The following is a 24,536-nucleotide window of genomic DNA, read 5'->3' as shown; positions in this document are numbered from 1 at the left end:
TCAGAATTTCAAAAATGAATGTTAAAAAAAAAAAACAGGGCTCTAAACATAGTTTTTAGGTTGTGATAGGTATGATGAGCCATCAGAGACCAAGGGGTGACCACAAAAGTAGGAGGAGAACCAAAAAAGAGGCAGAAAAATCCAAAGAAAAATGATTGGTGGTGTCAAATGCAGCATAGAGGTTAGAAAGGATAAAGATTATGGGGGGGGGGGCTCTTCAGATTTGGCAATTAAAGGATAGATGGTAATTTTGGAGGGAAGAAACCAGTTGAGAAGTTGAGGGATTAGAAATAGAGCAATTAAATTTGAGTGGGCATTTGGCTGAAGAAGATGGGAGGAAATAAATCATGAGAACAGTGTAGGAGTGTTAGCTTTGATTGACTAAGAGTACAACCATGTTATCAAAGGAGGAGAAGATAGGAGGCAGGATATCAAGGAAGAAGATGATAAGAGGGAATTTAGGTCAAAAGAACTTAATTTTCTCACTAAAGCAAGAGATAGGTCATCAGCTGAGAAAGTAGGGGGAGAAAATAGCTTTTGTGGGGAATAAAATAGGAAATTAATTTAGGAAGAAATAAAAGAATTGCTTTGTTTTAATGGGGCCCCAATTAGAATTGGGTAACATGAAATTTATAATGTGCCCAGGCAGCACAGTCAGATAACTTCTTCCATCTCTATTCCTCTGTTCAGGAGAACATGAATAGAAGCAGAGCAGGTGGATGGTGACGAGCCTTTTTTTTTTTTTATAAACCCTTCTTTCTTAGTATGGATTCTAAGAAGAGTGTCAAGAGCTAGGTAGTTAGAGTTAAGTGACTTTTCCAGGATCACATAGCTAGGAAGTGTCTGAGACTAGATTTGAATGCCAGTCCTCTCAATTCCAAACCTGCTTTTATCTACTGTGCCACACTAACTGCCCTGAAAAAAAGTATACATTTCATAGGTACTTTTTGTCTTTACGTAAAAGTCATTTGGAGACCCCTTTCCTCCTTCCTACCACCACCTGGATTACCAAATCCTATCATGACAAAGAAAACAGATGATGATCATCCATTTTTCAGCAAACATTTATTAAGCACTTGCTTTTTGGTGTTGCATCAGGTGCTAGGAAAAAGGCAAAAATTAAACAGCCTCTATCTGCAAGTAGCTTACATTTGACCAGTTTAACAATAACACAAGTTAAAATTTCTTGTATTTGATATGCTAAATTCTAAATTATTTTTATCATTTCAGATAATTAGAAAAAGAACGGAACAAGAATTGCCAAGTAATGTAGAGCCACCTAACATTGTGCTTTCTAGTAATGCAAGTACCCAAACTAGAGAACCTTCTGTTGCTGATGAAAATGAAAATTCACAGAAACTTGTTAACTCAAGGACAGTATCTCAAAATGGTATCAATGATCAGACAATGATCTGTGAAACTTCAGTGAACAGAGCTTTAGAAAACAGAGACGATCCTGTCTATGAAGCACTAGGCACAAAAGCAAATAATTTACAGAATATTACAGAGCATAATAGCCCCAGAAACAAAGTGACAGAGAGCCAGGAGTCATTAGAAAACAAAGATGGTGATTTGGAATATGTAATGATCAATTTGGAACCAATTACTTTCACTTTTGAGAAAAATGCCTGTCTGCCTATAGAAGCAGGATTTACAAATGGATCTGATAAAGTACCAGACACTGATAGAGAATTAATGAAAAAAGTTTCACCTGTTGAAAGTCTTAGACAACAAATTCCTTTCCATGAAATGGCCCAAGCTCAAAGTGCTTCATCTGCAAATCAGGACCTCCAAGACATTTCATCCTTGGCAGCATCTGCATCAACAGGAACTAAATACCTCTGTACATCTTCTGGCACTAGAGAGATCCTTGCTAAAGACACTGGCTCACTTCAGAAAGAAGTTCCCATTCCACTGGCAACATCATCATCTAATACAGTGTTAATTGAGGCAGTCACATCAGTTGTAAATTCTGGTGAACAGGCAACCTCTAATGAAATAAAATTGCCTCGGGACACGTTTCTACAGACTCCAGGACTCTATAGCATATCTTCTGAAGAGGTTATAGAATCATCCCAGGTTGAAGAAATTGTTTTAGCACCTACTTTTGCCCCCTTGGAAAGCAAGCAAACTGGTTCAGCTGGTTATATTCCATCAAGATCTACTAAATTAAAATATCCTTTAGAAAAGGAAACAAATGAGAGTGACCTGAACAGTGAAAGAATGAATTTTGAATCAGTTAACTTGGCTTTTACCAAAGAAACATGCATATCTTTGGGCAGAGAGGCCGTCAGCATAGAATTATCAGATGATTCAGATATTGAACTAGCACTAACAATATCACCTCCTACAAGTCCTCGAGATCAAGCACAATCTGATGAAATTATGCAGATTCAGGCTGTCCCATTAGAGAATGTAGAACTTCAAGTTGTAGCTGAAGAAATAATTGATCCAGTAAACACAACTTTCCCCAAAAACAAAGAAACTAATTCTGACTATTCCTCACTTTGTACTTCAGTATCACACAAACCATTAGAAAACAAAGAGTGTAAAAGAGATGCTATAGAGCCAGTGACTTTAGTACTTGCTAAAGAATCATGTACACTTGAGATTGGACAGGAAGTTAATATTATCTCTAATTCACCTTTTGATGGTGCCTTAATTGAGCCAGTGTCACCAGCTTCAATTCCTGATGACCAGATGACATCTAAAGAAACAACACTGTCTCAGGATATGCCCCTTCAAATGTTAGAACTCCACAGTACGATATCTAAGGAAGTTAATAAAGCTACCCAGATTCAGTCAGTAGATTTAGCAGAAGAAGAAAATGCTTCTGTTAGTCATATTTTACCAGAAGGAAAGCAGACTGTAACACAGGGGAAATTAACAAAACTTTCTCCTGAATTGGCTTTGCCCCTAATTGATTATACAGAACAAAAAGAAAGTCATTTAGTTCTTCGCAGGAGAGCAGCTGAAGACAGTGTTGCCCAAAATAAATATGATGATTCTAGATTTTTCCCAGGAAAATTTCAATGTTGTGATGCAGCATTAAACCAGATTGCCTCAGTTACTAAGTATGAGGACTATAAGACTTCTTTTCAGGAATTGGAAAGATCAGAGAATTCTTTAAAACAAACTAGTGAGGAAAACAAAAATTTGGACTTAACAAATACTGTTTTGGACACCCAAAAGGCTCCACTTTGTCTTAGAAAGTTGATAGAAAATAGGTCTTTCGCCGAGAAAAGCCATTCTTCAGCTGAATCAGGTGTGAAAAGCAATTCATTGGATCACAAGACTAGTCCTTTGAACAATAGGAAGGATTTACATGACTGCATATTAAAGCAAAATGAATCTGATTATTTACATAATAAGTCACTGAATTCAACTCCAGTTGATCAATCTGATTTTATACAAATGTGTACAACCTCAAAGAACCCAGATATTTGTATTTCCATGGATACTGCTTCACATAAAAGTAATTCAGGGCAACCAAATGAGAGTTCTCAAGAGCATGGAATTTCACTGGTCAAAATTCTCAATAATGATAAAGTTACTGCCAGTTTACATGAAGAATCCATCAGTTTTAAAGGAATTGGCCCTGGTTCAAACCTCATTCCATTGTCAAAAGCAGAGGGGAAAACACCGGTTCACCAGGAAGTTTCTGTGTGTGAAACAAAAAATCAATCAGGTGGTATTTTTGCCACCAAAGAATCTAACTTGGCATGCAGTGGTGCATACCAAGATAAGGCAAATGTAACCAGAAATTCAGAAGAAGAATATTCTGCTTTAACTACTCAGAAACCATCTTGGGAAGCCTCTAAAGAGATTATGGAACATGAGAATGTTATAGAAAAAATTGGAAATGAGAAAGATGTAAAATCCCCTGATAGAAATATGAATACAGATTTGAATACTGAAATTTATTATGAATCACTTTCTGGAGAATCTGACCAAGAATGTTTTGGGGATATTAAACTTCCCCAGTATCAGTCAGAGGATTCTTGTCCTTTGAAAACCAGTCATCCAAACAAAGTAGAAGAAGCTACTATAACTAATTATGATACTCTGGTGCATAATAGGACTATCACAGCAAGCAATGACATTGATAGCTGGAATTATTCTCATAAAGGTCCAGTGGCAGATGAAGGTACTCAGGAAAGAAGCTGGTCAAGTGGATTAAAGAAAGGGGATAAGTATGTACCATTTTACATTAAAATCCGAGATCTTCATGGCACTCCCAGGAGCTATACTAATTTTACTGTAACTAAGAAGCTCAAAGATACCACTAGGACTTTACATAACCTGAAGCAGCACCCTTGTGCCACAGCTCGGTGTGGTTTGATAAGCTCCTGGACAAGTACCTGGCAGGTGGCAGATGATCCTACCCAGAATACTTTGGACCTAGAATATCTGCGATTTGTGCATAAGCTAAAACAAATGGTAAAGAAGGGGAAATCTCAGCTTTCAACTACTACTCCCAATCCTTTGACAAAGGAATCACATATTCAGACAGCTGTTGGAGTCTTTCCCTTGACAAAAGTAACTGAGACTCCAGTTACACATCCAACCTCCAGGAGCAGAAGCCCTCTGTTGGTAACAATTGTTCACTCGGAGCCAAGACAACATACTTCAAGCTGGCACACGAAAAGTCATAAACGAGGGGATTTTGACAGTCTTTCTTCTCCTTCTGGGCAAGACAAGTGTGGTAGCCAAAGTAGAAATATTCCAAATGCTGAGAGAGATCCAGCCTCTTCATTCCATCTCAATAAGTTAAAATATGATAGTAAGCTGAAAGAATCTAGGAATGATATTTCACTCATTTTGAGTGAATATGCTGAATTCAATAAAGTGATGCTTAACAACAGCCAAAGGAACTACCAAACTAATGATCTGAGCCTTACCTCTGGAAAAGCCACATCACCAAAGGTGTCATCTTTCCCAAGGAGAATGGCTTCCTATGAAAACATGATTACAGACTTGTGTTCTAATTTACATATCAAACTAAAAAGCGTTATAAAAGAGGCTTGTAAAAGCACCTTCCTTTTCTACCTGGTTGAAACAGAAGATAGTTCATTCTTTATCAGAACAAGGGTAAGATGTCCATTTTTATTTTTTTATTACTTTGATTAATTTAATTTTCAACATTTTTGGTTTGAATCATACTGTAAGGTATTATATAAACTTCCATGTTTCAAATTGTATATCTCCATTTAAGTAGTACATCTGACTATAGTGGTTCTCTTGTTTATACTACTACTAGAAGATTCTTCATATACCCAAACCAGGGATGAAAATAAATAGAATGAGGCATCATCAGTTTGACCAACATATCTAAATATAACTTTAAAAGTTCCAGAGTCAAATAGAGATGACTTTTGGATTATTTAATTTATGTGGATATGTTGCTGTTTTCTTTGCTCAGTAAACAATTTTTAAAAGCATTTTTTAAGCTATTCACTGTGCTAAAAAAAAAGGTAGAAGGCATTCCTTTGCTCTCAAGGAGCTCACAAATAAATGTTATTCAAGTTAATTGAGACTTGCTCATATTCGGCATTTTGAATATCATTATTTCACCTTCTGGAAATAGTTTTCTTTCATCTGTAACAAATCTCTTTATTCTTTGAGTACTTATAGCCAAATAATGTATCCATTCTGTGAAGATTTGACTTGAGGAGGAACTAGAAAATTATCCAGATTGCCCATCTAATTGCTAATCCTAGCCTTGTCAAGAATTTCCTTCTTCTATGCTGTTTTATAAGGAATACACAATATACCTCTCTGGAAAGTGTTAGTAGAGCAGATTTGTCTATATAGGATTTGGAAAAGGAGTAAAAAAATTTTGGTAAATATTTTATTTTAATATATTTTTTGGATGTACTAGATGCCATCTAAATAATATTTAATTTATTAATATTTAAAATTGATTATGTCACATTTGACATAGCTAAGTACTGGACTGGTTGATATAGAAAGAATAATTAGCTGTCACATCTTGTTTATACTTCTTTTTAAAAGATCAGTTATGATTTTAACTAAAATGCTTTGTCTTTGTTTAAATTCATTAATGGCCATCAGTAAATACTGTTTGAATATTTGATTAATAGATCCAGATTTAACCATTGCTTTGAAATTTTGCATAGTCCATGATTCATTTGTCTGGATCATCTCTTCAGTAACAAGTTGCCACACCCTCAGTGATTTCCTCATTGTATGTGACTCTTGTAAATGTTTTGTTATAAATGCTCCCTAGAGGATCTATATAGTTCAGTGAAAGACTACTTCCTTTTTTTTGTGTGCCACTTGAGTTAATCACCTGGAATTGGACAAGTATAGAAACATTAGCAAAACTTTGATTTATTTGTTAACTGTTTTCATGTGGATATTTGTTTTCCTTCTTTAGTTATCATATCTGCTTATAGTTAGAATTTTCTTTTCTTTTTTTTTTAAGATAAAAATACTACAGGTTTGATTTAGCTTCTCTGTTCCTCTTTTAATAAAGACTGTAATAAATCAGTCCTTCATGTCTACCTTAGGTTATCTTCATGACCTTATTTTGGTATTTTACATGAATTCTAGGTCTTTCAGAAAAAAAAAAAGGTGTTATGCCCAGATTTCACAGTGGATAGCATAAGAATAATGTAGCCTGGGTATGACATGATAAAAAAAGAAACACAACTTCTCTTTTTTAAAATCTTAGTAGTTTTGAGGGTACCTACAATCACCAGATATCTAAAATTAGGAGTGTTATGGTTTTTAAAAACAAATTATGTATTCATGTCATCTATTTGTTATAAGCTTTTACCTCAAACCTCAATTTTCCCATTTATAATGGGAATAATTGTTCTATTAAATAAATTACAATTAAATCATAGGTCATCGCAACCCTAAGTATGTCAGAATCAATTCTGCTGGGTTTTTTTGGTTTGTTTGTTAAAACCTTAACTTCTGTCTTAGTATCAATTATAAGATAGAAAAACAGCAAGGGATAGGCAATTATGGTTAAGAAACTTGTCCAAAATCACATGGCTAGAAGTCACAAGTGTCTGAGGCCAGATCTGAACATAGGTCTCCCAACTCTAGGCTTGGTGCTCTATCTAATGTGATTAATTTTTTAAATTAATACTATCATTTTGTGATCACTAGAAACAGCTGAATTATCTATCACCTTAGATTGTGTTTTGAAACCCTATCCTAAAAAGTGGAGGACTTTTATTTAATTCATCATCATTATTAATTTTGCAATGGAAATACCTTATAGCAAGAAGACTAAAAGCTATTTGTTTTTCTTTGATAGAATGTAATTTGAAAAATTGTATAAACTGTTGTATCTATATTATTTTTAATAAAAGATGATTTTTTGCTGACATGGTTGTTTTCCTGTATTTCAGAATTTACTGAGGAAAGAAGGCCACAAAGAAATTGAACCTCAGCATTTCTGTCAGGCATTGCACAGGGATACAGATACACTAGTAGTCATCATTAAAAATGAGGATATATCAACACATGTGCATCAAGTAGGTTCAAAAACATTTCTTACAGAATACAAATTTAAAAAATTTTGTTTCATTTCACAATATGCAGGATTTTGGCTACCTTTTAGTATTTAGTATTTCACTTTGTTTTCTCATTATCTTTTTATAAATTTAATTTTAAAAATAAATCCAGTGACAGAATTACAGCATTGTAAGAGCCCAACCTATCTAAACCAAGAATTCCTTTGCTGTCATACCCACCATAGGATCATCGAACCATTGTTTGAAGACTTCCATTGAAAAAATTCATTGTCCCTTGAAGAAGCAGCTCCTTTCACTTTTGGATAGCTTTTATTATTTGGAAGATTGTCCTTAAACCAAGGCCAAATTTTCCTTTTTTGCATCTTCCAGTCATTGTCTTAGTCTGCCCTCGGGAGCTAGACAACATATGTCTAACTGTATGATAGACCTTTAAATATTTGAAGATTGTTGTCGTGGTTTGGATCTGAGCATTACACCTTGGGTTTGCCCAAAACTGAATTTCCAGTAGACTGCTTGTCTGCAGGTTCAGCATGACAGAATTGCCAACTCCCCTTTAGTTTGGATTTCCTGCCCTGCTCATTTCTCTTCAGGCTTCTTGCTAAGGGGACAAGAATGAACATTCTGCTCTACTTGCAATCAGAGCTCGACAAGAATGAACATTCTGCTCTACTTGCAATCAGAGCTCCTGAGCTGTTACTTGCTTCTGTAGTATTTAGCTGTCACTCTGTGCTGCCTAACTGCACATTCCTTCCTTGGTCTACCCTTGTTTTGTGACTTGTGACAACTTCTACAAGATGCCTATGCCTTCATTCTGCACAAGGTCTAGGCGCCTGTGTGTGGCTCTAGGACTCCTCCTTGCCCTGGTAAATAGCTTCATTCCTCTTTCAGTTTCCTAGAATATTTCAGTGTACACAGACTAATAGTATTTTATTGTTCTTGAACCTCACTAGTTCACATTTATTCTAAACACCAAAGTGCATAATTTTTTTACTTCTGTTACTTTTTCTTATTTTTCTGTTTGGTGGGTAATGGGGTACCTTGAAGATAGCCTATATATTTCTTTAGCTAATATGTTAAGCATATTGAATATATTGTGAAGTGGTTATATTTATGAATCCTCTTGAAAATAGTTTATATTTTTTGGCCTTTTATCCATTATAAAAACTTGATGTCAAATACCATCCTTTTGATTCTTTGAATAAAAATGACAGAAATCTATTGAAACAGAGAAAGAATGTTTTCAAAACATGCTGCAGAGACATAAAGAATTCCCTCTTGAAATTTGCTAAGAAATACCCAGGGACATAGCTCACATTAGAATACATTGGTTTCTTTTTCACTCCTTAACAAATTCTTCCATATGATCATTTCATTTTTTCATCAGGAAAACCAAAATTTCCTTAATTCTTAATTATCTGAACTATATAAGGAATGCCTATTGAATGATATTTGCAGCCTTTTAAAGTGGATATTTACAGTCACATTCTGTATGTCAAGATTTGGTCTACTTACATAAACCAGGTACATTCTACAAGTGACCTCCTGTCAGCCAGCTTATAAGATGACATTTGTAGGTAGCATCGGCACCAGGTTGTCATTTTATGATACAGAAGTAGAAGTGGGCAGCTGGATGACATCACCAGTTACTTTACATGCCTTTTTTAGGGTAGTTTGTTACTATTAATTTATGTCAACCTCAATATTTCCTTATCTTCCTGCTTTTGAAGTTCAGAGTTCTACTTTTGATGATTTATATTTTAGTTTGTCACCTGTCATTTTTTCACAAAGCACCTCCAGATTTTAACATACTCCTCTTAAAATAATCAACTTGAATGGAGAGGATTCTCAGCTCAGCAGTGTCTTTAGTTTTAAAAATGGTTTAAAAAAACAAGCTTTAAAAAATAATGAAACTGTTCTTATCCTCCAGGAGCTAGTAACTACATATATGAAGAAGCCAATCTACATGGTAATTTGAGGAAGGGGAGAGAACACTAATAACTAGGATGTCATAGACGAGGATCATCAAGATTAATATACTTTAAAAGCAGCGTAGAAGATAACAGCAAAGAAAAAAGGCCAAGTGAAAATGTGTTTCTATACACAGACTGCTGCCATGGATTTGCCTTTACGAGATGGTCATTTTGTTTTGGACAGATTCCTTCTTTGCTGAGGCTGAAGCAGTTCCCCAGTGTCATGTTTGCTGGAGTGGACAGCCCAGGGGACGTCCTGGACTGTACCCATCAGGAGCTGTTTCGTACAGGAGGCTTTGTGGTGTCAGATGACAAAGTATTAGAAGCTGTAACTTTAGGTTTGTCCTTTTTTTCTCTTTGCCTTTTTGGGCTTTGGAACTCGAGCAGATAGTTTATTTGAAAGTTGTCACTCAGTTATGATGCCAGTTTCTTGTATTCTTTAAAACACCCCAGCATTTCAGTTGGTAATAGAATGTTGCTCTTATTACAGTGTCGTGCTTCTCCTTCCATGCCAATGTCTGGTGGTTGGTATATATTTGGAGGACAGGAGGTTAAAATGTCTATTGAAATGCAGTGTACATGAATAGGGTTGGCAGCTACTGCCCTAAGTTCAGACAAATCTAGAAATGTGCTTCTTAAACTGAGATAAGTGGATTTTGGACCCACTGGTTTTTCTTTTGTTGAAATTGATCCATCTTTTCTACAGTTCAGCTAAAGGAAATTGTCAAAATCTTGGAAAAACTAAATGCCAATGGAAGGTGGAAATGGTTGCTTCATTATAGAGAAAGTAAAAAACTAAAAGAGGATGTAAGGTAAGGCTCTTTGAGTTTTCCTTATCTCACAAATTAAAAATTCATTCTAGAATCTTAAATGCAGATCCCAAGGTGTATGACTTTTACTCAGCAGTTAGGAATAAGAATACTGGAAGAAGTATGCTGCTTTGTGAAGAACAAGCTGTTGCATGTAGATCTGCTTACAGGATAGAGATGTCTTCCTTTCTAGGTTTGGTATTGAACCATTCAGCAAACATTTATTAAATAACTGCTAGGTTTTAAACAAATCATTTAATATTACCAAAGTAACTGAAACATATCATTGGTTGAGAGATAAAATGTTCCCATTCTTCAAGTAATTCAAGCACTTCATCACCAGCACCACCACTACATTCCCCCTGAAAAAAATAAGGAGCACTGACTGACACACTGATCTGGGAATTGGGGACTTGATTCCAAATTCTAGCTCTGCCAATAGCTGTGTGACTTGAACAGATCACATCATATCTTTGGGCCTGTTTCCACATCTGTAAACTGAGAATGGCCTTGATCAATCATAACTAAGGCTTTCTCTAAGCTTTATGTTGACTTAATTTGAAATGTAATATAATCTGTGGTTATGTCTTTTGTTTTGTTAATTATTTCCCAATTGCACTTTTTTAAACTCTTACTTTCTGCCTTAGAATCAATACTGTGTATTGGCTTCAAGGCAGAAGAGTGGTAAGGGCTTGGCAATGGGAGTCAAGTGACTTGTCCAGGGTCACACAGCTAGGAAGTGTCTGAGGTCAGATTTGAACCTGAGACCTCCCATCTCTAGGCCTGGCTCTCCATCCACTGAGCCACCCAGCTGCCCTCTGTTTTAGGCCACACTTAGTGTTTTGAGGCTACATGTGGCTTATGGATGTGGAGTGTTAGAAACCTCTTGCTTAGATGACCTTTAAGGTTCTTTTCAACTCAAAAGTTGCTATTGTGAAAATTTAATACTAACCCACTTGGCACCCCAAGATAAAGATTGGATTTTAAAAAAGAATATTGTTTGATATTGTCACCCCACTCTTGAATTAAGAATGCAGACAAAAACCTGTTGTTTCTCTGCATACAACCTCTTAAGATAGTGGGGAGAGGAATGAAAGTGGAGGTAGAGAATGAATGTGTGACTGCAGTGATTCTACAGGTCCTTCTCTTGTGCGGAGTGAAGTCAGTTCTCTAATCGGAGGGGCTTTGGCTTTGGCTTTGAAAAGTGAAGAGTGTGGAGAGGCAGTGAGCTCCTGGTCTCAGGCCCGGCCTGGCCTTCCGAGGGGGGCTTGCTAAGGGAATGTGGCTGGAGGCCTTTCCTTTCTCTGGCCTGCTTTCTATTATTTAGTTATGATTTAAATATCCAAGTCAGTACAATAATGGTAAGTTAGAATAGAAATACATACAAGAAAAATGGGAATGAAATATGTAAAATAAAGTTCATAGTTTACACTTTGTCTCAATTAAATTGGCTAATTAACATTTCTACTTTCTTTTTCAGAGTAGATTCAATTGCTCATAGCAAGAATTCAATATTGAAATCATACCAGAGTGCAAATATCATTGAAGTACTTCATTATCACCAGTGTGACTCCAAATCTTCAACAAAATCAGAGTATTTGAAATGTCTTCTGAACTTGCAAGTTCTGCACATCAATGCCAGGTTTGCTGTGTACCTAACAGGTAAATAGCTGGTTAAAATCTGCCTTCCATCCTCTCATTAGTCACTAAGATGCCACAACACCTAGCAAGTATCTGTAAGTTTGTATGGACTAGTGATACATACTAAGTGGTGTAAATGCATATTCTCTCATGTTCGGTCACGCCCTGTGACTTGCAAAACAGGGTTATTGTCCAGTTTTAGTTTATCTGCGTGTAATGGGCTTTTCAGGAGCTCTACCTATTTAAGTTTGGCAGTTTGCTTTTTATTTCTCCACACTTAATTAACTTGTGCCGTATTGCCAAGTTTTAGAGTAGTTTTTCAGTGTGGTTTTTCTCACAAGTCTGAATCAGAATTAAACACACAAGAGTTGGTAGGAACCTCAAAAGACAGACATGTAGACCAATCAGTACAGGCAAAAGAATCCATTCTGCAGTATACCTGGCAAATGATGATCCAGCCTTCACTTGAAGACTTCCTGTCCAGGGATCCATCCCACTGCACTCGTCCACCTTTGGGTAGCTTAAATTGTCAACATTTTTCATTATATCAAGCGTAAGCCTGATTCTTTGCAATTTCTCCCCCTTTCCTCCTTGATCTATGCTCCAGAGCCAAACAGAGCTGTTATTTGTTCTCGATTCCATTTCACCAGCATTATTGAAATAATTGAAATTATGTTTTGCTTCTCCTGAGTCTTCTCCAGAAGAGAATAAATCCAAATTATTTATAAAAATGTTTCAGTTATTGAGCCTGGGGTGTGATTTTCTTCCAAGTTGGTATCATTGGTCTCAGCTCCATTTTTTGCCATTTGGTGGTGGTGGTAGTGGTTGTCCTTTCCAGGCTAAAGAGAATTTTCCTCAGAAATCAGAGGAAAGAGCTGAACAATTCCACTTCCTGTTTTCTATCACTGTTATCCCCTCCATACATAGTTCTGTCCCTTGAATCTTTTTCTTCCCCATAGAGCCTTAAAATTTTTTTTTATTTTTTTCATTGCTCAGCTCATGTTGAGACATAGCACTGCTACATTATTGTATTCATACCGTTGAAAATTAAAGTTGGTTGGCGAGTCCCTGGTGCTGTCCTTTTTAAACCATTTTTCCTCCTCAAATGAATTCTGAACCCACTGATATCTGTTGTTCTAAGTACAGGATGCTTGTCAGATTCTGCTGTGCATTCCTCTGTCATAAACTTTTTCTAACAGTGATCACATCTCCCCTTCCTCAACCCCTTTGTACCTTAACCTGCCTCTTCTTCAGTTACGTAGATTAAAAATCACAGTTCCTGGAATTGTTTCTAAGACAAGAAATAGTTGTCCTGCTTTTGGCAGGGTCCCAGCATAATATGGCTGATGATTGAAGTCCTGTGTTATGAATGCCTTTGTACCAGGTTTGTGATGTTACCCAAATTTCTCACCTGTAGTATACCTTGATGGCAAGATCTCTTCTTTCAGCCTACATTGATCTTTTACCCCAGGGGCAACCCTCCTCTGCTTCCACAACTTCCTTACGTGACAGTATCTTAACATACAAATGCAGTTACTGCCCCTTTTTACCTGTTGTATTCTTTGTATTCATTCCAAGTCTCAGTATCAGTGGTTTCAAATTTGCCTGAGGATCTAGAGAAGTTTATTTTGCTTCTTCCTCATAGTGTGCATTTGTACATGGAGCTGTTTTACTGCTGTCTTCTTTCTTGGACTTTGAATCCTGTGAATTCCTGTGTATTTCCTGCTCTTTACCCGGAAGATTGTGTCCAATGACTGAGTCATGGCGGGAGATGAGGAACAGCACCTGAACTTGCCTTAGGTTTTTGTAAATAGCTCACTATGTCAGTGATCTTTTTGGCAACCGAGTAATTAGTGATTCTGATTTTCTCTTAATAGATAAACTCAGTACCTCCAGAGAAATATTTGAAAATAATGGAATCCTTGTTACTGATATAAGTAACTTTGTTGGAATTGTACAAAAAGCAGCCCCATTTAAGGCAACTTATTGGTGAGTATAATTTGTCATAGCCTTTTCTCTCTGCTCTACCGTGTGTGATTAAACAGCATGCTACAGATATACACATGCATTTTCAGAAAACCAGACATGCTGGTATTGCCATATAACCTTGGGAAACTTGCCTTATGCTCTGTTCTAGTTTCCTCATCTACAAGAGGAGAAAAATGCTTCCACTGTCTCATGGTGACTGTGCAAACAAGCAGAGAAGCCGTACTGGAGTTCTTGAATGATTTCCTTACTGCAGATACTCCTATAAACCCAGACTGCAACTCCTCCGGTGACTTTGGCTCTATAAGCCTACGTCATCATCCTTTAACCAATTTGGTGATGACTTATTCTTGGACAGTGGACAGACTCAAAATGTAGATTTGCAATCACCAAGTCTATAACTGAAGACTATGGTAGAACTTACACTCTGCTGGCATAGCCTTTGAGAACTTAAGATCACCTTCATGCTACACTAAGGCATCAAGGTAAAGGTTTGGTGGAAGTTTGTAAACCATAAATATAGATGGAAATTTTTATGAACCTCAGATGACATCTTTTAGAAGTCCATAAGGACTTAAGAGAAACCAATCGCTCTTGCTTTCACCATTTGTACAGGAATTCCAAATGTATACGCAACCACATTGCCAGTCCCAGAGTGCTTGTTTTTATCACAATGCCCCGGATTTTAGGATGGGGTCTGTTCTGATTTTGTTGCAGAAGTGCACAGATTTGCTTAGCTCTGGGTTTATGTTAACCATTGTGAATTTATCTTTGTCTAGGTGATGAAAAGTACCAGCTCTGATGACTTCCAAGACTAACTACAATGATGAGCTAATTCCCCCTTTCCATTCTGCCTTCCCCAACCCTAAACACCTTCAGGAAGAAATGAATCCACTTTTCACATTTAAAACTATAAATTTTCCATTATAATGCAGATATCCTTAGGGGATTATTTTTCTTTCAATTTATAGTCTGCTGAAATGTGATTTATTTCAGAATGGCACAGTAGACTTATTGTTAAGCTTTGGATTATAGGGTTTTAAATTATTTTTAAACAGGATGCATTTTAACAAAGCCAGTAGTATACATTATTAAAATGAACAATAGGAAAATGTTACCGAAAGGCTACAAGTTGGAAAACTGTAATGTAAAGGTCCATTTTAACAAGTGTATTTTTTATGGTTGTTTATGTAAATAAGGCATAAGTAGTATGTTATGGTCTGAAATTCTTTTTATACACTTTGCCCATCTTCTAGGAAATTAATCTAAATGTATTAGTCTACTGCTACACTACGTGAGGTTAATTTTTTTTCCCAAATGGTACCTATTTGCAGTGACATTTTTCCACTCTGTTTGGTTTTTGTAAATAGCTCACTATGTCAATATTCTGAGGAATAATAATCATATGTTTATGGTATTTCAAAAATTTCTATAGTAGTCTTTGAACACCTCAAAGCTAAACAGAAACTTTGTACAAGATATGTGGTATCTATTTGGAGGGTAGGTTTTATACCTAATAATTTTTAAAAAATAAAAACAAGTAAAATATTTTTCCCTGAATGATTTTATAACTATCAAAAAACAAAAACAAATTCCCTGCTAGGCCTTTCTTTTTAAATTTGGGTGTTATTAGCTCCTCACAAGCATTTTCTCATATTTTCTGTAAAAAGCTTTGCAACTTTGATAACGACATGTCACTAGATACTAAGTTTTTCAAGGGATTCAGATTTTTTGCCCCAGGTCAGACAAAAAAAAAAATGTAATGGCCAGTAGAGCCTGACCGTTTGGCCCCTACTACCATCTATTGCCAGGCTTAATGATTAATTTTACTTCAAGGATCTTATTATTCCTTATAGCCTTCTATAGTTTTTTATTTTTGAGGAGTGACTTACCCATGTTTACAAAGCTAATTAACACATTGCCTCAGTAATTAAATCTTAAAGCATTGAAATATCAATTATTTTAACCCGTGTGCCACTGTCCCCAAGAAGGAAACTGGTTTTGTGGGGTGTGATTGTACTTCCACTGCCAATATCTGTGTTCCAAAACTGTACTTGCATCAACTCCTCAGATACTTTTAAACTTAAGATGGCTGGTTTTGGTTTTCCTTCCATACATGTTATGACTCACTGCAACAGCCAGTGGCTTTGGAACTCTGCATTACATCTTTAGGCTTATATAGGCAGTGAAGAACAGACTAATTCCTTGATGGAAAATTCAACGTTGGTGACTTTGACAGAAAAATTAACAGGGTTAGTTACACTCACTCCTTCCTTGAGGTGGGTGGGAGGAGGAATACCAGAAAAGGGAAAAAAGTTATCAGCTTCCATGTCATACTCTCCCTACCACCTGGTGTCAGACGCACATAAAGCCAGCATTTCTTTAACTACAACTCTGCCCAAATAACCAAGTGTAAAGGTTAAAGTCAGAGCTCAGGACCTGGTTTCTCACAGCCAAGTATCCCACCTTGCAATCTTCTCCCCTCCAGCATTCCTAAGTAACTATGCATTTCCATTCTATACTATTCTCCTTTAAGCAGGCTCTCCCTACCTTCTAACATGCCATTTATCTAAAAGCCTGAAAACTTTGTGTACACATTGGGAGAAAATGATAGGAGCAGGTCAGAGCCTTCCGTCCTCTAACAACTATTAATTTTTACAAGGGTCTCAGAAGCAAGACCAGATTTCTCTGTTGTTAACTAACTTTCATGTGCCAAGATAGACTTGATTATTGCCCCTTAAATGGTTGCTGATGAGCGAATTCCAGTTAGACAGATGATGTCCACTTAAGAATTTTATGATAGAAGAGATTATAGTTCTATTACCTAATGATTATAATTCATAATCAGGTCTTCCTTTGGGTCTTCCAAATCAAAACTACATTTCTGGTGGATGGGTATATATTCATGAGAATGCTAAGTCTAATATGGGAAACAGCAGGTATGGCCAATGACAAAACTTACAATGGGAAGTAAATAGACCAATAAACAAGTACTGGTTTCCAGTTTGGCTTTACTTTGCAGTACAGGAATCATTTGGAGCCATTTATGAAACATCATGGACTTGGAGGCTCTGTCAAATTAATACTGCATTGTGATTTGGTCCATCCAAAAAGCCAGGGGGATAGAAGGTACTTTCACATCTTGCCTGCTATTACTTTTTTTTCCATCAGTTTTATTAGATTAAAACACCGAAGGAGCCTTTAGGCACACAGGCCCCTCCCAAATTATGTAAACAGTTTCAAAAGCTAAAGCTGGGTTAGAAATCTATGCCCATGACTAATGGCTATGATATCCGGGCACCGTCATAATACTTGACGTGAAACAAAAACTAAGTTATGGGACCTGGAGGGATGATGCTGTCCAACACTGGAGTGTTCAAGTTTCCTTAATGTTAAGAGAATAGATAGTACATGAACTTAGAGAATCAGCATGAACCCAATAAGCATACATTTGAAAAGGCTATACTATTAAAAGATACAAATACTGTATCAAGTTCTATTTGTCTGCCTCAGTGAGTGTATGTTTAAGCTGTGCTTTCCCTTAAAAAACACACAGACATACACGCACGCACACACACTCAGGGAAATTGAACATAATATTAGCAATCTGTCGCTTCTGGACAGTCATCCCAGGAGAAAGACAGTAATACATGATATTAAAAAGGGGGAATAGAGGGGAACATTGAGGGGCATAGTACTCTTCAATCTCAAAGAAGTGATTACAAAAGCAGGCCATACAATATTGATTTCATATAATGTTCATTAGGTTCTTGATATAACTCTGTATTAGCTGAAATTTAAATTTCTCCTAATTGGATATTAGCATATTACTGCTATTAGTCTTCCCCATAAATGTCATTTTTCTTTCGTTTCATTTCTTCAAAGTCAAACTCGGACCCCATCATCCTCTTGTAGATGTCTTTAATATCGTCACAAGTTGTCTCAAAGTGAGTTGTAGCATCATAAGTGCGAGAAATAAAGATCTGGAAAAAGAAAGTTGAGACACTTAGATGATTTTGAAATGCCTCCTGGGAAAGCCCAAATTTATACATCCCCAACCCTAATACTAACCTGGCTTTCTGTTCCCAAATCAGTTGGAATATACAGATCATTGATGCTAACAAATCTGAAAAGAGAATGGGTCAGAATGTTAAGTTTCATGGGGGCAAGGAACTTTCTTTTTTGTACTTATACCAGGAAATTGCACAAAACAGGCTCTTGAATGTTTATTGAACAGTTAATAACACTCCCAAGATTACTTGGCACCCAAAACATTCAATACATTGGAAGAGGAAAGATGACTTTCAATCAAAGCTTTGCCTTGAAAAACCAGAACCTTTCTAAAGAAGGTAAAAACTCAGGGTGGCAAATCAAGGGGCAAGAAAGTTAGATATTCTCATGCAAGGTGTCTAGCAGCTATTTTGTTTGCCCTCACCTGGACCCAAGACGAGAAAACAAATTAATAACCAGAACTTAATTTTTAAGCACCAATGGGACTGATATGTAAATAAGACTTACTGCTGTTCGATTGGCTCCAAAAGCTCTAAAGCTGGTCTGATTTCCTTCTCAGGTTCTTTGGTTTCCACAGTAGTACTAACGATAGCAATATACTTTCCTTGTGCAGCCACATTGTGTGCAGAAGAAATCATGCAAACATAGATATCTGCAACAAACCATTAAAGCTCATTTTCTCTATTTTTAAATGTTGAGTATTTGTATGTTTTAAGTTCTACATTTCATTTGTATTTTAAACTGCTTGACTAGGATCAGATCTACTGAGCCTGGATTTCTTGATAAGCTAGCATAGTGTCATGCAAGCAAAATGGGGGGAGCACCTTACATAGATATCTAAGTCCTAAAATCATGTGATTAAGGGGAAAAGGTACATACACTCTGGTACTCCCTAACTGTTAATCATGAAAAATAACTTTCTTAAAAGTTAAAATCTTGGGCAAGTCACCTATTCCCTCAGTGCTGTGCACTGACTAATGGCACATATTCTAATGTAATGTGATAGCAGAATATAAACATAAATGAATGGAAAGTGAAATAGGCTACCAATAAAACATCTATAATGACTATAGTACAATGATGTAAACAAGATGACAAAAATTAAATCTTAATGTTGTGATTCTTAAATACAACTGTGATCAACCTGGAACCCAAATCAGAGATAAGAAGATACCTCCCACCTAATTGGAAGAGGTAAGGGCCCAGTTAACTTATTGCTCCTGCCAAACTGCTTTTTTCCCCAATTCAACACAATTATATATACATACATATATATATATATATATATGTATATTATTTATGTTAAGATGCGATTTCATCCACTTTTTGTGTAAAGCTCTGATTTTTTTTTTTTAAACCCATACCTTCCATCTTGGAGTCAATACTGTGTATTGGTTCCAAGGCAGAAGAGTGGTAAGGGCTAAGCAATGGGGGTCAAGTGACTTGCGCAGGGTCACACAGCTGGGAAGTGTCTGAGGCCAGATTTGAACCTAGGACCTCCCATCTCTAGGCCTGGCTCTCAATCCACTGAGCCACCCAGCTGCCCCCTAAAGCTCTGATTTTATCACATAAGAGTGCTAATAAATGACCATTTAATTTTCATACAAATAAGTAAAATCAAGTAATGAGAGAAAAATTGGCACTAGAGGTTTGGTCCCATCAGTTTAGAAATAGTATATATCCATTAAGCTCCCTACAAATTCAATTTGTAGATATCAATTCTTAAATTTTGAAGCTTCCAACCAGTAAAATGTTTTTCTTCATTATAACATGATTAAACAATCAATAGTATAATATACTATAGTATATAATATATAATAGTATAATATAATATACTATATAATAGTATAAGACGAAAATCCCAAAAGAACACTTCTTGAGCATTCTCTAGTCTTTATAACTCACCTGATTTCCGGTTGACCTGGTTCTGTGGAATGATGATCTGGCACGAATTGGCATCATTGGTGTTCTTAATTGGGTGGCTCAGGATGCAGATAACTCTGATCACCTGGCCTACTTTTTTTACTCTATCTTTTACATAACTAGGGTCACAGATGAGCTGCTTGCAACGGGCAATCTGAAACAAAACAAAAGACTTTATTAGTATATTGTTAGCACATTAAAGCACCAGTAAAAAGTTCAAAAAGTCTTCCAAGGCCTACTTGGAAAAAATGTATTTCTAGGTAAAATTAATTGTGCATAAAGTTGAATAAATAATTATTTGGAACTGGGATTGTCAGAGACCCTAATTAGAAGTTGACATCTAGTCTGATCTATGTGCTAGAGGTACAAATAAAAACCAGAAACAATAAATGTGCCACGTAGGCACTGTTAATGATAAGTTCTAGGAACACAAAAAAGGTTATGTAAAAACACTTGTCTACCTTGGAGAAGTTCACATTCTAATAGAGGAAGACAACATGCAAATAAATACATACAGTGTAAATGGAAGGTAATCTCAGGGCTAGGACTAGAACTGGGTTTCTTAAAGTAAGGAATTAGACCACAGTCTTGAAGGACACCAAGGAAGGCAGAAGGCAGAGTTGAGGAAGAGCCTTCTAGACATGGGAGAACAGCCAACTGTGCTGGGAAGGAGCATCCTAGGTAGGAAATAGCGAGGAGGGCAGCATAGCTCTGAGACTGCAGAAGGGGAATGTGTAAGAAGATGGAAACATAGGAAGGAGCCTGATTATGATGGGATTTAAATGCAATAAAGAATTTATATACTTGATCTTCGAGGTATCTGGGTTGCTGCTGGAGTTTACTGAGTAGGATGGGTGTGGCATGGTCAGACCTGAACTTTAGGAAAATCACCAACAACTGAGTAAAGGGTAGAGAGGAAAGATTTAAGCCAAGAAAACCAATTTGAATTGGTTTTGCAATAATGCAATGATGGCCATGTCAATGGAGAGGTGACCAATACAACAAATGTTAAGGTAGAAATGACAAGACTATACAGTCTACGGGGTGAATACAAGTGAAGAGTCAAGGATGACACAGCTTACAAACCTGAGTGACAAGGAGGCGGGCGATGATGCCCTTCCTTGACAATAACAGTAATTGTGGGAAGGTTGGTGGTGGGATGAGGGAGCTGTTGAGGAGAAATGACTCCAGGTCTTCTGACTTCAGACTTGAGAGTCCAGGGGTTTACATTGCACTACTTTGGCAGTAATTTTTCCTAGTATATATATATATATATATATATATGTACATATATATATATATATATGTACATATATATATATGAATTCCACATCCTACTACATAAACAAAAATATATGGCATCTAAAGCCATTATATCTGCAGTCACAAACTGGAAACCCTTAAATATAAGTTTCAAATAAACATATATTTGAAGACTTATTGACTATATAGTATCTTTTGTAAATCTAAAATTATAAAAATAAAAGTTTAGCTGCATTATGCAAAGAATGAAGAGCAAAATGTTATTGTAAAATAAGATATTTACCACATTTGTCTTTAATAAGATTATTTCAGGCTCTCATCATGATCAAGCTCCAAGAGGAGTAACAGTAAAGGCTCACATGGCCAAACCTAGCACTTAGCTGTACAGAAATTGTCCGATCTGACTACAAGGTTCACAACAAAGAAAAATTTTAAATTTTTATCTTGTTCCTAGCCTGGTTGAAAGTTGGCTAGCCTATGTAATAAATTTAATCAGACTTGGACTAAGTAAAGAAATAAAGAGTTATGTTGTTTTGGAAATGATCCTTAAAAAAGAACAAATGTTTAAATAAGAGAAAAGAATACTCCCAAAGATTATTTACCTTAGCACGAGTGACAAACTTTACACAGGAAATCTCTATGCCTAGACACCTATTCTTTTACACTTCAAATATAAATGCAATTTTGAGCACAAAAATTATAGGTCAAGCAGCACTTTAGTTTCCCAATCTCCCCTTCCCCAAAGCCCCAAAACATCACTCTTTCTCCTCAAATCCTACAAAATCTAGTCATTTTTCATTCTTGTTGCTGTAGTCATTTTAGTTGTGTCCAATTCTTTGTGACCCCATTTGGAGTTTTTCTTGGCAAAGATTCTGGAATAGTTTGCCGTTTCCTTCTCCAGCTCATTTTACAGATAAAGAAACTGAGATAAACAGAATTAAATGACTTTCCCACGGTCACAAAAAGCTAGTGTCTTGAGGCTGATTATCAGATCTTCCTGACTCAGAACCTGGCACTCTATCCACTATGCATCCAGCTGCCCCTTCATTCTCATTAAGAAATGTCTAAAACTCTAAATGCTCACTCTATTGCAAATATTAATAATATGGAAATGGGTCTTGATCAATGATACATGTAAAAATCCAGTTGAATTGCTCATTGGCTGAGGAAGGAGGGGGGAGGGAAGAGGGGAGGGAAAGAATATGAATCATGTAACCATGGAAAAATATTCTTAAGTAATTAATTAAATTTTTAAAATTACAATTAAAAAAGATATGTCTAATAGCTTGCCCCGACCCAATTTATTTTTATTTTAGCAGGGTCCATAAAAATAATCTCTCTTAACAATGGGATTTTATAGACAGCAACTTCTTATTTTAGCACTTTCATATAACCATACTATAATGTTCAAACTATCACAGTGTTAACCAAATAATTTCATTGATAAAATGATAAAATCGTAGTGTATGAGTTGCAAGAGACAGCTGAAACTAGAATCCAAATCCTTTGACTTCTAGTCCAATAATATTTTTTCTATTATTAGTATACATCTAAAATAAAAGTATAACTCAATCCAACAAAAGCTAATTTATAGCCAGGAATATAATTTGTGTAAAGAAGTACTTTGAAACTTATCAATTACATCTCATCCAAAACTTATGTCTTTAGAGACATACAGTAGGAATCAAAGCTAAAGATATCAATGATATTTGATTATGTAACTGCCATACTTCGTGCCTACAAGTTCAAAATAATCATTGGTAGTTTTCCATATGAATGTTTAAAGTGCTATAAAAATTGTAGCCATTATGATCAGTAGTACTAAAACAGATTTCTTGTATAATCTGGAAGCTATCAAATACAGCTTATAATAACAAGTACTTATTAAATTATAAAATGTTGTTACATATCAGATATCTTTCCCCAAATCCAAAGCTACTATACCTCTCCTTCAGATTTTACACCAATCACTTGTCCATCTTTTACAATGATTTCTTCAATTGGCTTGTTCAACATATAGGTACCTCCATAAATGGCACTTAGCCTATAAATGAAAGAAAAAAAAATACATCTCAGTAAAAATTTTAAATTGTTTTAGCTGACAAAAACTTTCCACATCCTTCATGAAGGAAGTCTAGATAAATAAGGACTGTTAGGCAAATGGCTGCCTGAACAGACGCAGACTACACAGCTCCCACATGTCAATGCCAGCAAAAACCTGAAATCCACACTAGACCAAACCATGATCAACAAACCCAATGAAAACTTACAGTAAAGTGACTTCTTCTACCCCAGAATTACACAAAAAGGCAGCCAGAAATCCACAGGAAATAGGAAACGGGTCTGCCAGCAGAGCCAGCACAGGTTCAGTTCAGGCTAACAAGCTGGCAACCTTACAGTGTAAGCAAAAGGCGTCCAGAGATAAAGGGGCTGAAGGCCCAGCCCCATCCCAGAGAAGACTCAGAGACATCAGTATACACCAGAGTGAGACCGTAAGAGTTCAAGAAGCAGTGATGGTGTTGACCAGTAAGGCCCAGCAATAATGGGACAAGAAGAGTCCAGACACACTAGCACTCTATCCTGAGACATCAGAGAGAGCCCTGAAGATCCAGTGTTCTAAATCTTAAAGGCCCAGGGTAGGGTGACAAGTACAGGAACCTAACAGAACCAGGCAAGATCAAGTAAGGCTGACCTCTAATCAAAAGCACAAGGGACCAAAGCCTGGCTGCCCTAGCCCACAATAAAGTATTATAGATCTAGGCATCTCCCCAAAATAAGAAAAATTGTGAAAATTGTAAATAGAGGTAACAAAAGGGGAAATGGAATTTTCCCTGAGGTCTACCTGAATACCTAGAAGACATGAAGCTAGAAATCAAAGATTTAAAGCTTTAGAAAAAAGAATTGGAAGAGCTTAGAAGAGAATGGGATAAACCTTACCCAAGAAGTGGACTTCTTGAAAACTAGAATAAAACAAACAAATCGATGTATTCATGAGCAGCAAGAAATAGTAGAACAAATTTTTAAAAAGTAAGATGTCTGGTATCAAAAACTGAACTAAAGAACAGGTAATGGAAAGAAAATTTAAAAATCGTTGGTGTCCCTGAAAATCATGGTTAAAAAAAAATCCCTATAGAATTTATTTCATTTTTATTTAATGAAAACTGATCAGATCTATTAAAACCAGAAGGCCAAGTTAAGACAGAAAGAATCCACTGATTGCTCCTAAAAGGAACCACAGAAGAATAGTCCCACGAATGACAGAGAGAAAATTAAGGCCTTTCATCTCTCAAAAAAATACTATAGTGGCAAGAAATAAGCAATTCAAGGAACCACAGTCAGGATAACAAAAGGAATCACAGATCACCTAGCAGCTTCTAGAATAAATGGAGATTTGGGAATTCAGTATTCAAAAAGACAAA

General features: G+C 36.2%; 2 protein-coding genes across 5 annotated transcripts in view; one reads left to right on the top strand and one right to left on the bottom strand.

The window, feature by feature from the left end:
* TASOR2 (transcription activation suppressor family member 2) overlaps window positions 1–15,470 on the top strand; it is a 93,350-nt gene extending 77,880 nt beyond the window's left edge. For 3 of the 4 annotated variants that reach the window (XM_007503871.3, XM_007503870.3, XM_056799031.1), the window contains 7 exons: window positions 1,231–5,091; window positions 7,389–7,514; window positions 9,669–9,822; window positions 10,191–10,296; window positions 11,774–11,955; window positions 13,812–13,923; window positions 14,700–15,470. In XM_007503871.3, coding sequence (XP_007503933.2) covers window positions 1,231–5,091; window positions 7,389–7,514; window positions 9,669–9,822; window positions 10,191–10,296; window positions 11,774–11,955; window positions 13,812–13,923; window positions 14,700–14,703 — 4,545 coding nt within the window. In that variant the 3' untranslated portion in view covers window positions 14,704–15,470. Of the gene's footprint in view, window positions 1–1,230; window positions 5,092–7,388; window positions 7,515–9,668; window positions 9,823–10,190; window positions 10,297–11,773; window positions 11,956–13,811; window positions 13,928–14,699 lie in introns of those variants that run through there. The other variant, XM_016426000.2, reaches the window with a different exon arrangement.
* Window positions 15,471–16,914: 1,444 nt separating this feature from the next.
* The window catches only part of GDI2 (GDP dissociation inhibitor 2), a 46,819-nt gene continuing 39,197 nt past the window's right edge, over window positions 16,915–24,536 (bottom strand). The window contains exons 7-11 of the mRNA XM_001374477.5: window positions 23,062–23,161; window positions 19,837–20,008; window positions 18,439–18,583; window positions 17,992–18,046; window positions 16,915–17,903 (exon numbers count right to left, since the gene is read on the bottom strand). Coding sequence (XP_001374514.1) covers window positions 17,757–17,903; window positions 17,992–18,046; window positions 18,439–18,583; window positions 19,837–20,008; window positions 23,062–23,161 — 619 coding nt within the window. The 3' untranslated portion in view covers window positions 16,915–17,756. The remainder of the gene's footprint in view (window positions 17,904–17,991; window positions 18,047–18,438; window positions 18,584–19,836; window positions 20,009–23,061; window positions 23,162–24,536) is intronic.

This window comes from Monodelphis domestica, chromosome 5 (genome assembly GCF_027887165.1).
Source record: "Monodelphis domestica isolate mMonDom1 chromosome 5, mMonDom1.pri, whole genome shotgun sequence".
In the NCBI taxonomy this organism is placed as follows: domain Eukaryota; kingdom Metazoa; phylum Chordata; class Mammalia; order Didelphimorphia; family Didelphidae; genus Monodelphis; species Monodelphis domestica.
This window is presented reverse-complemented; position numbering and strand designations above follow the sequence as displayed.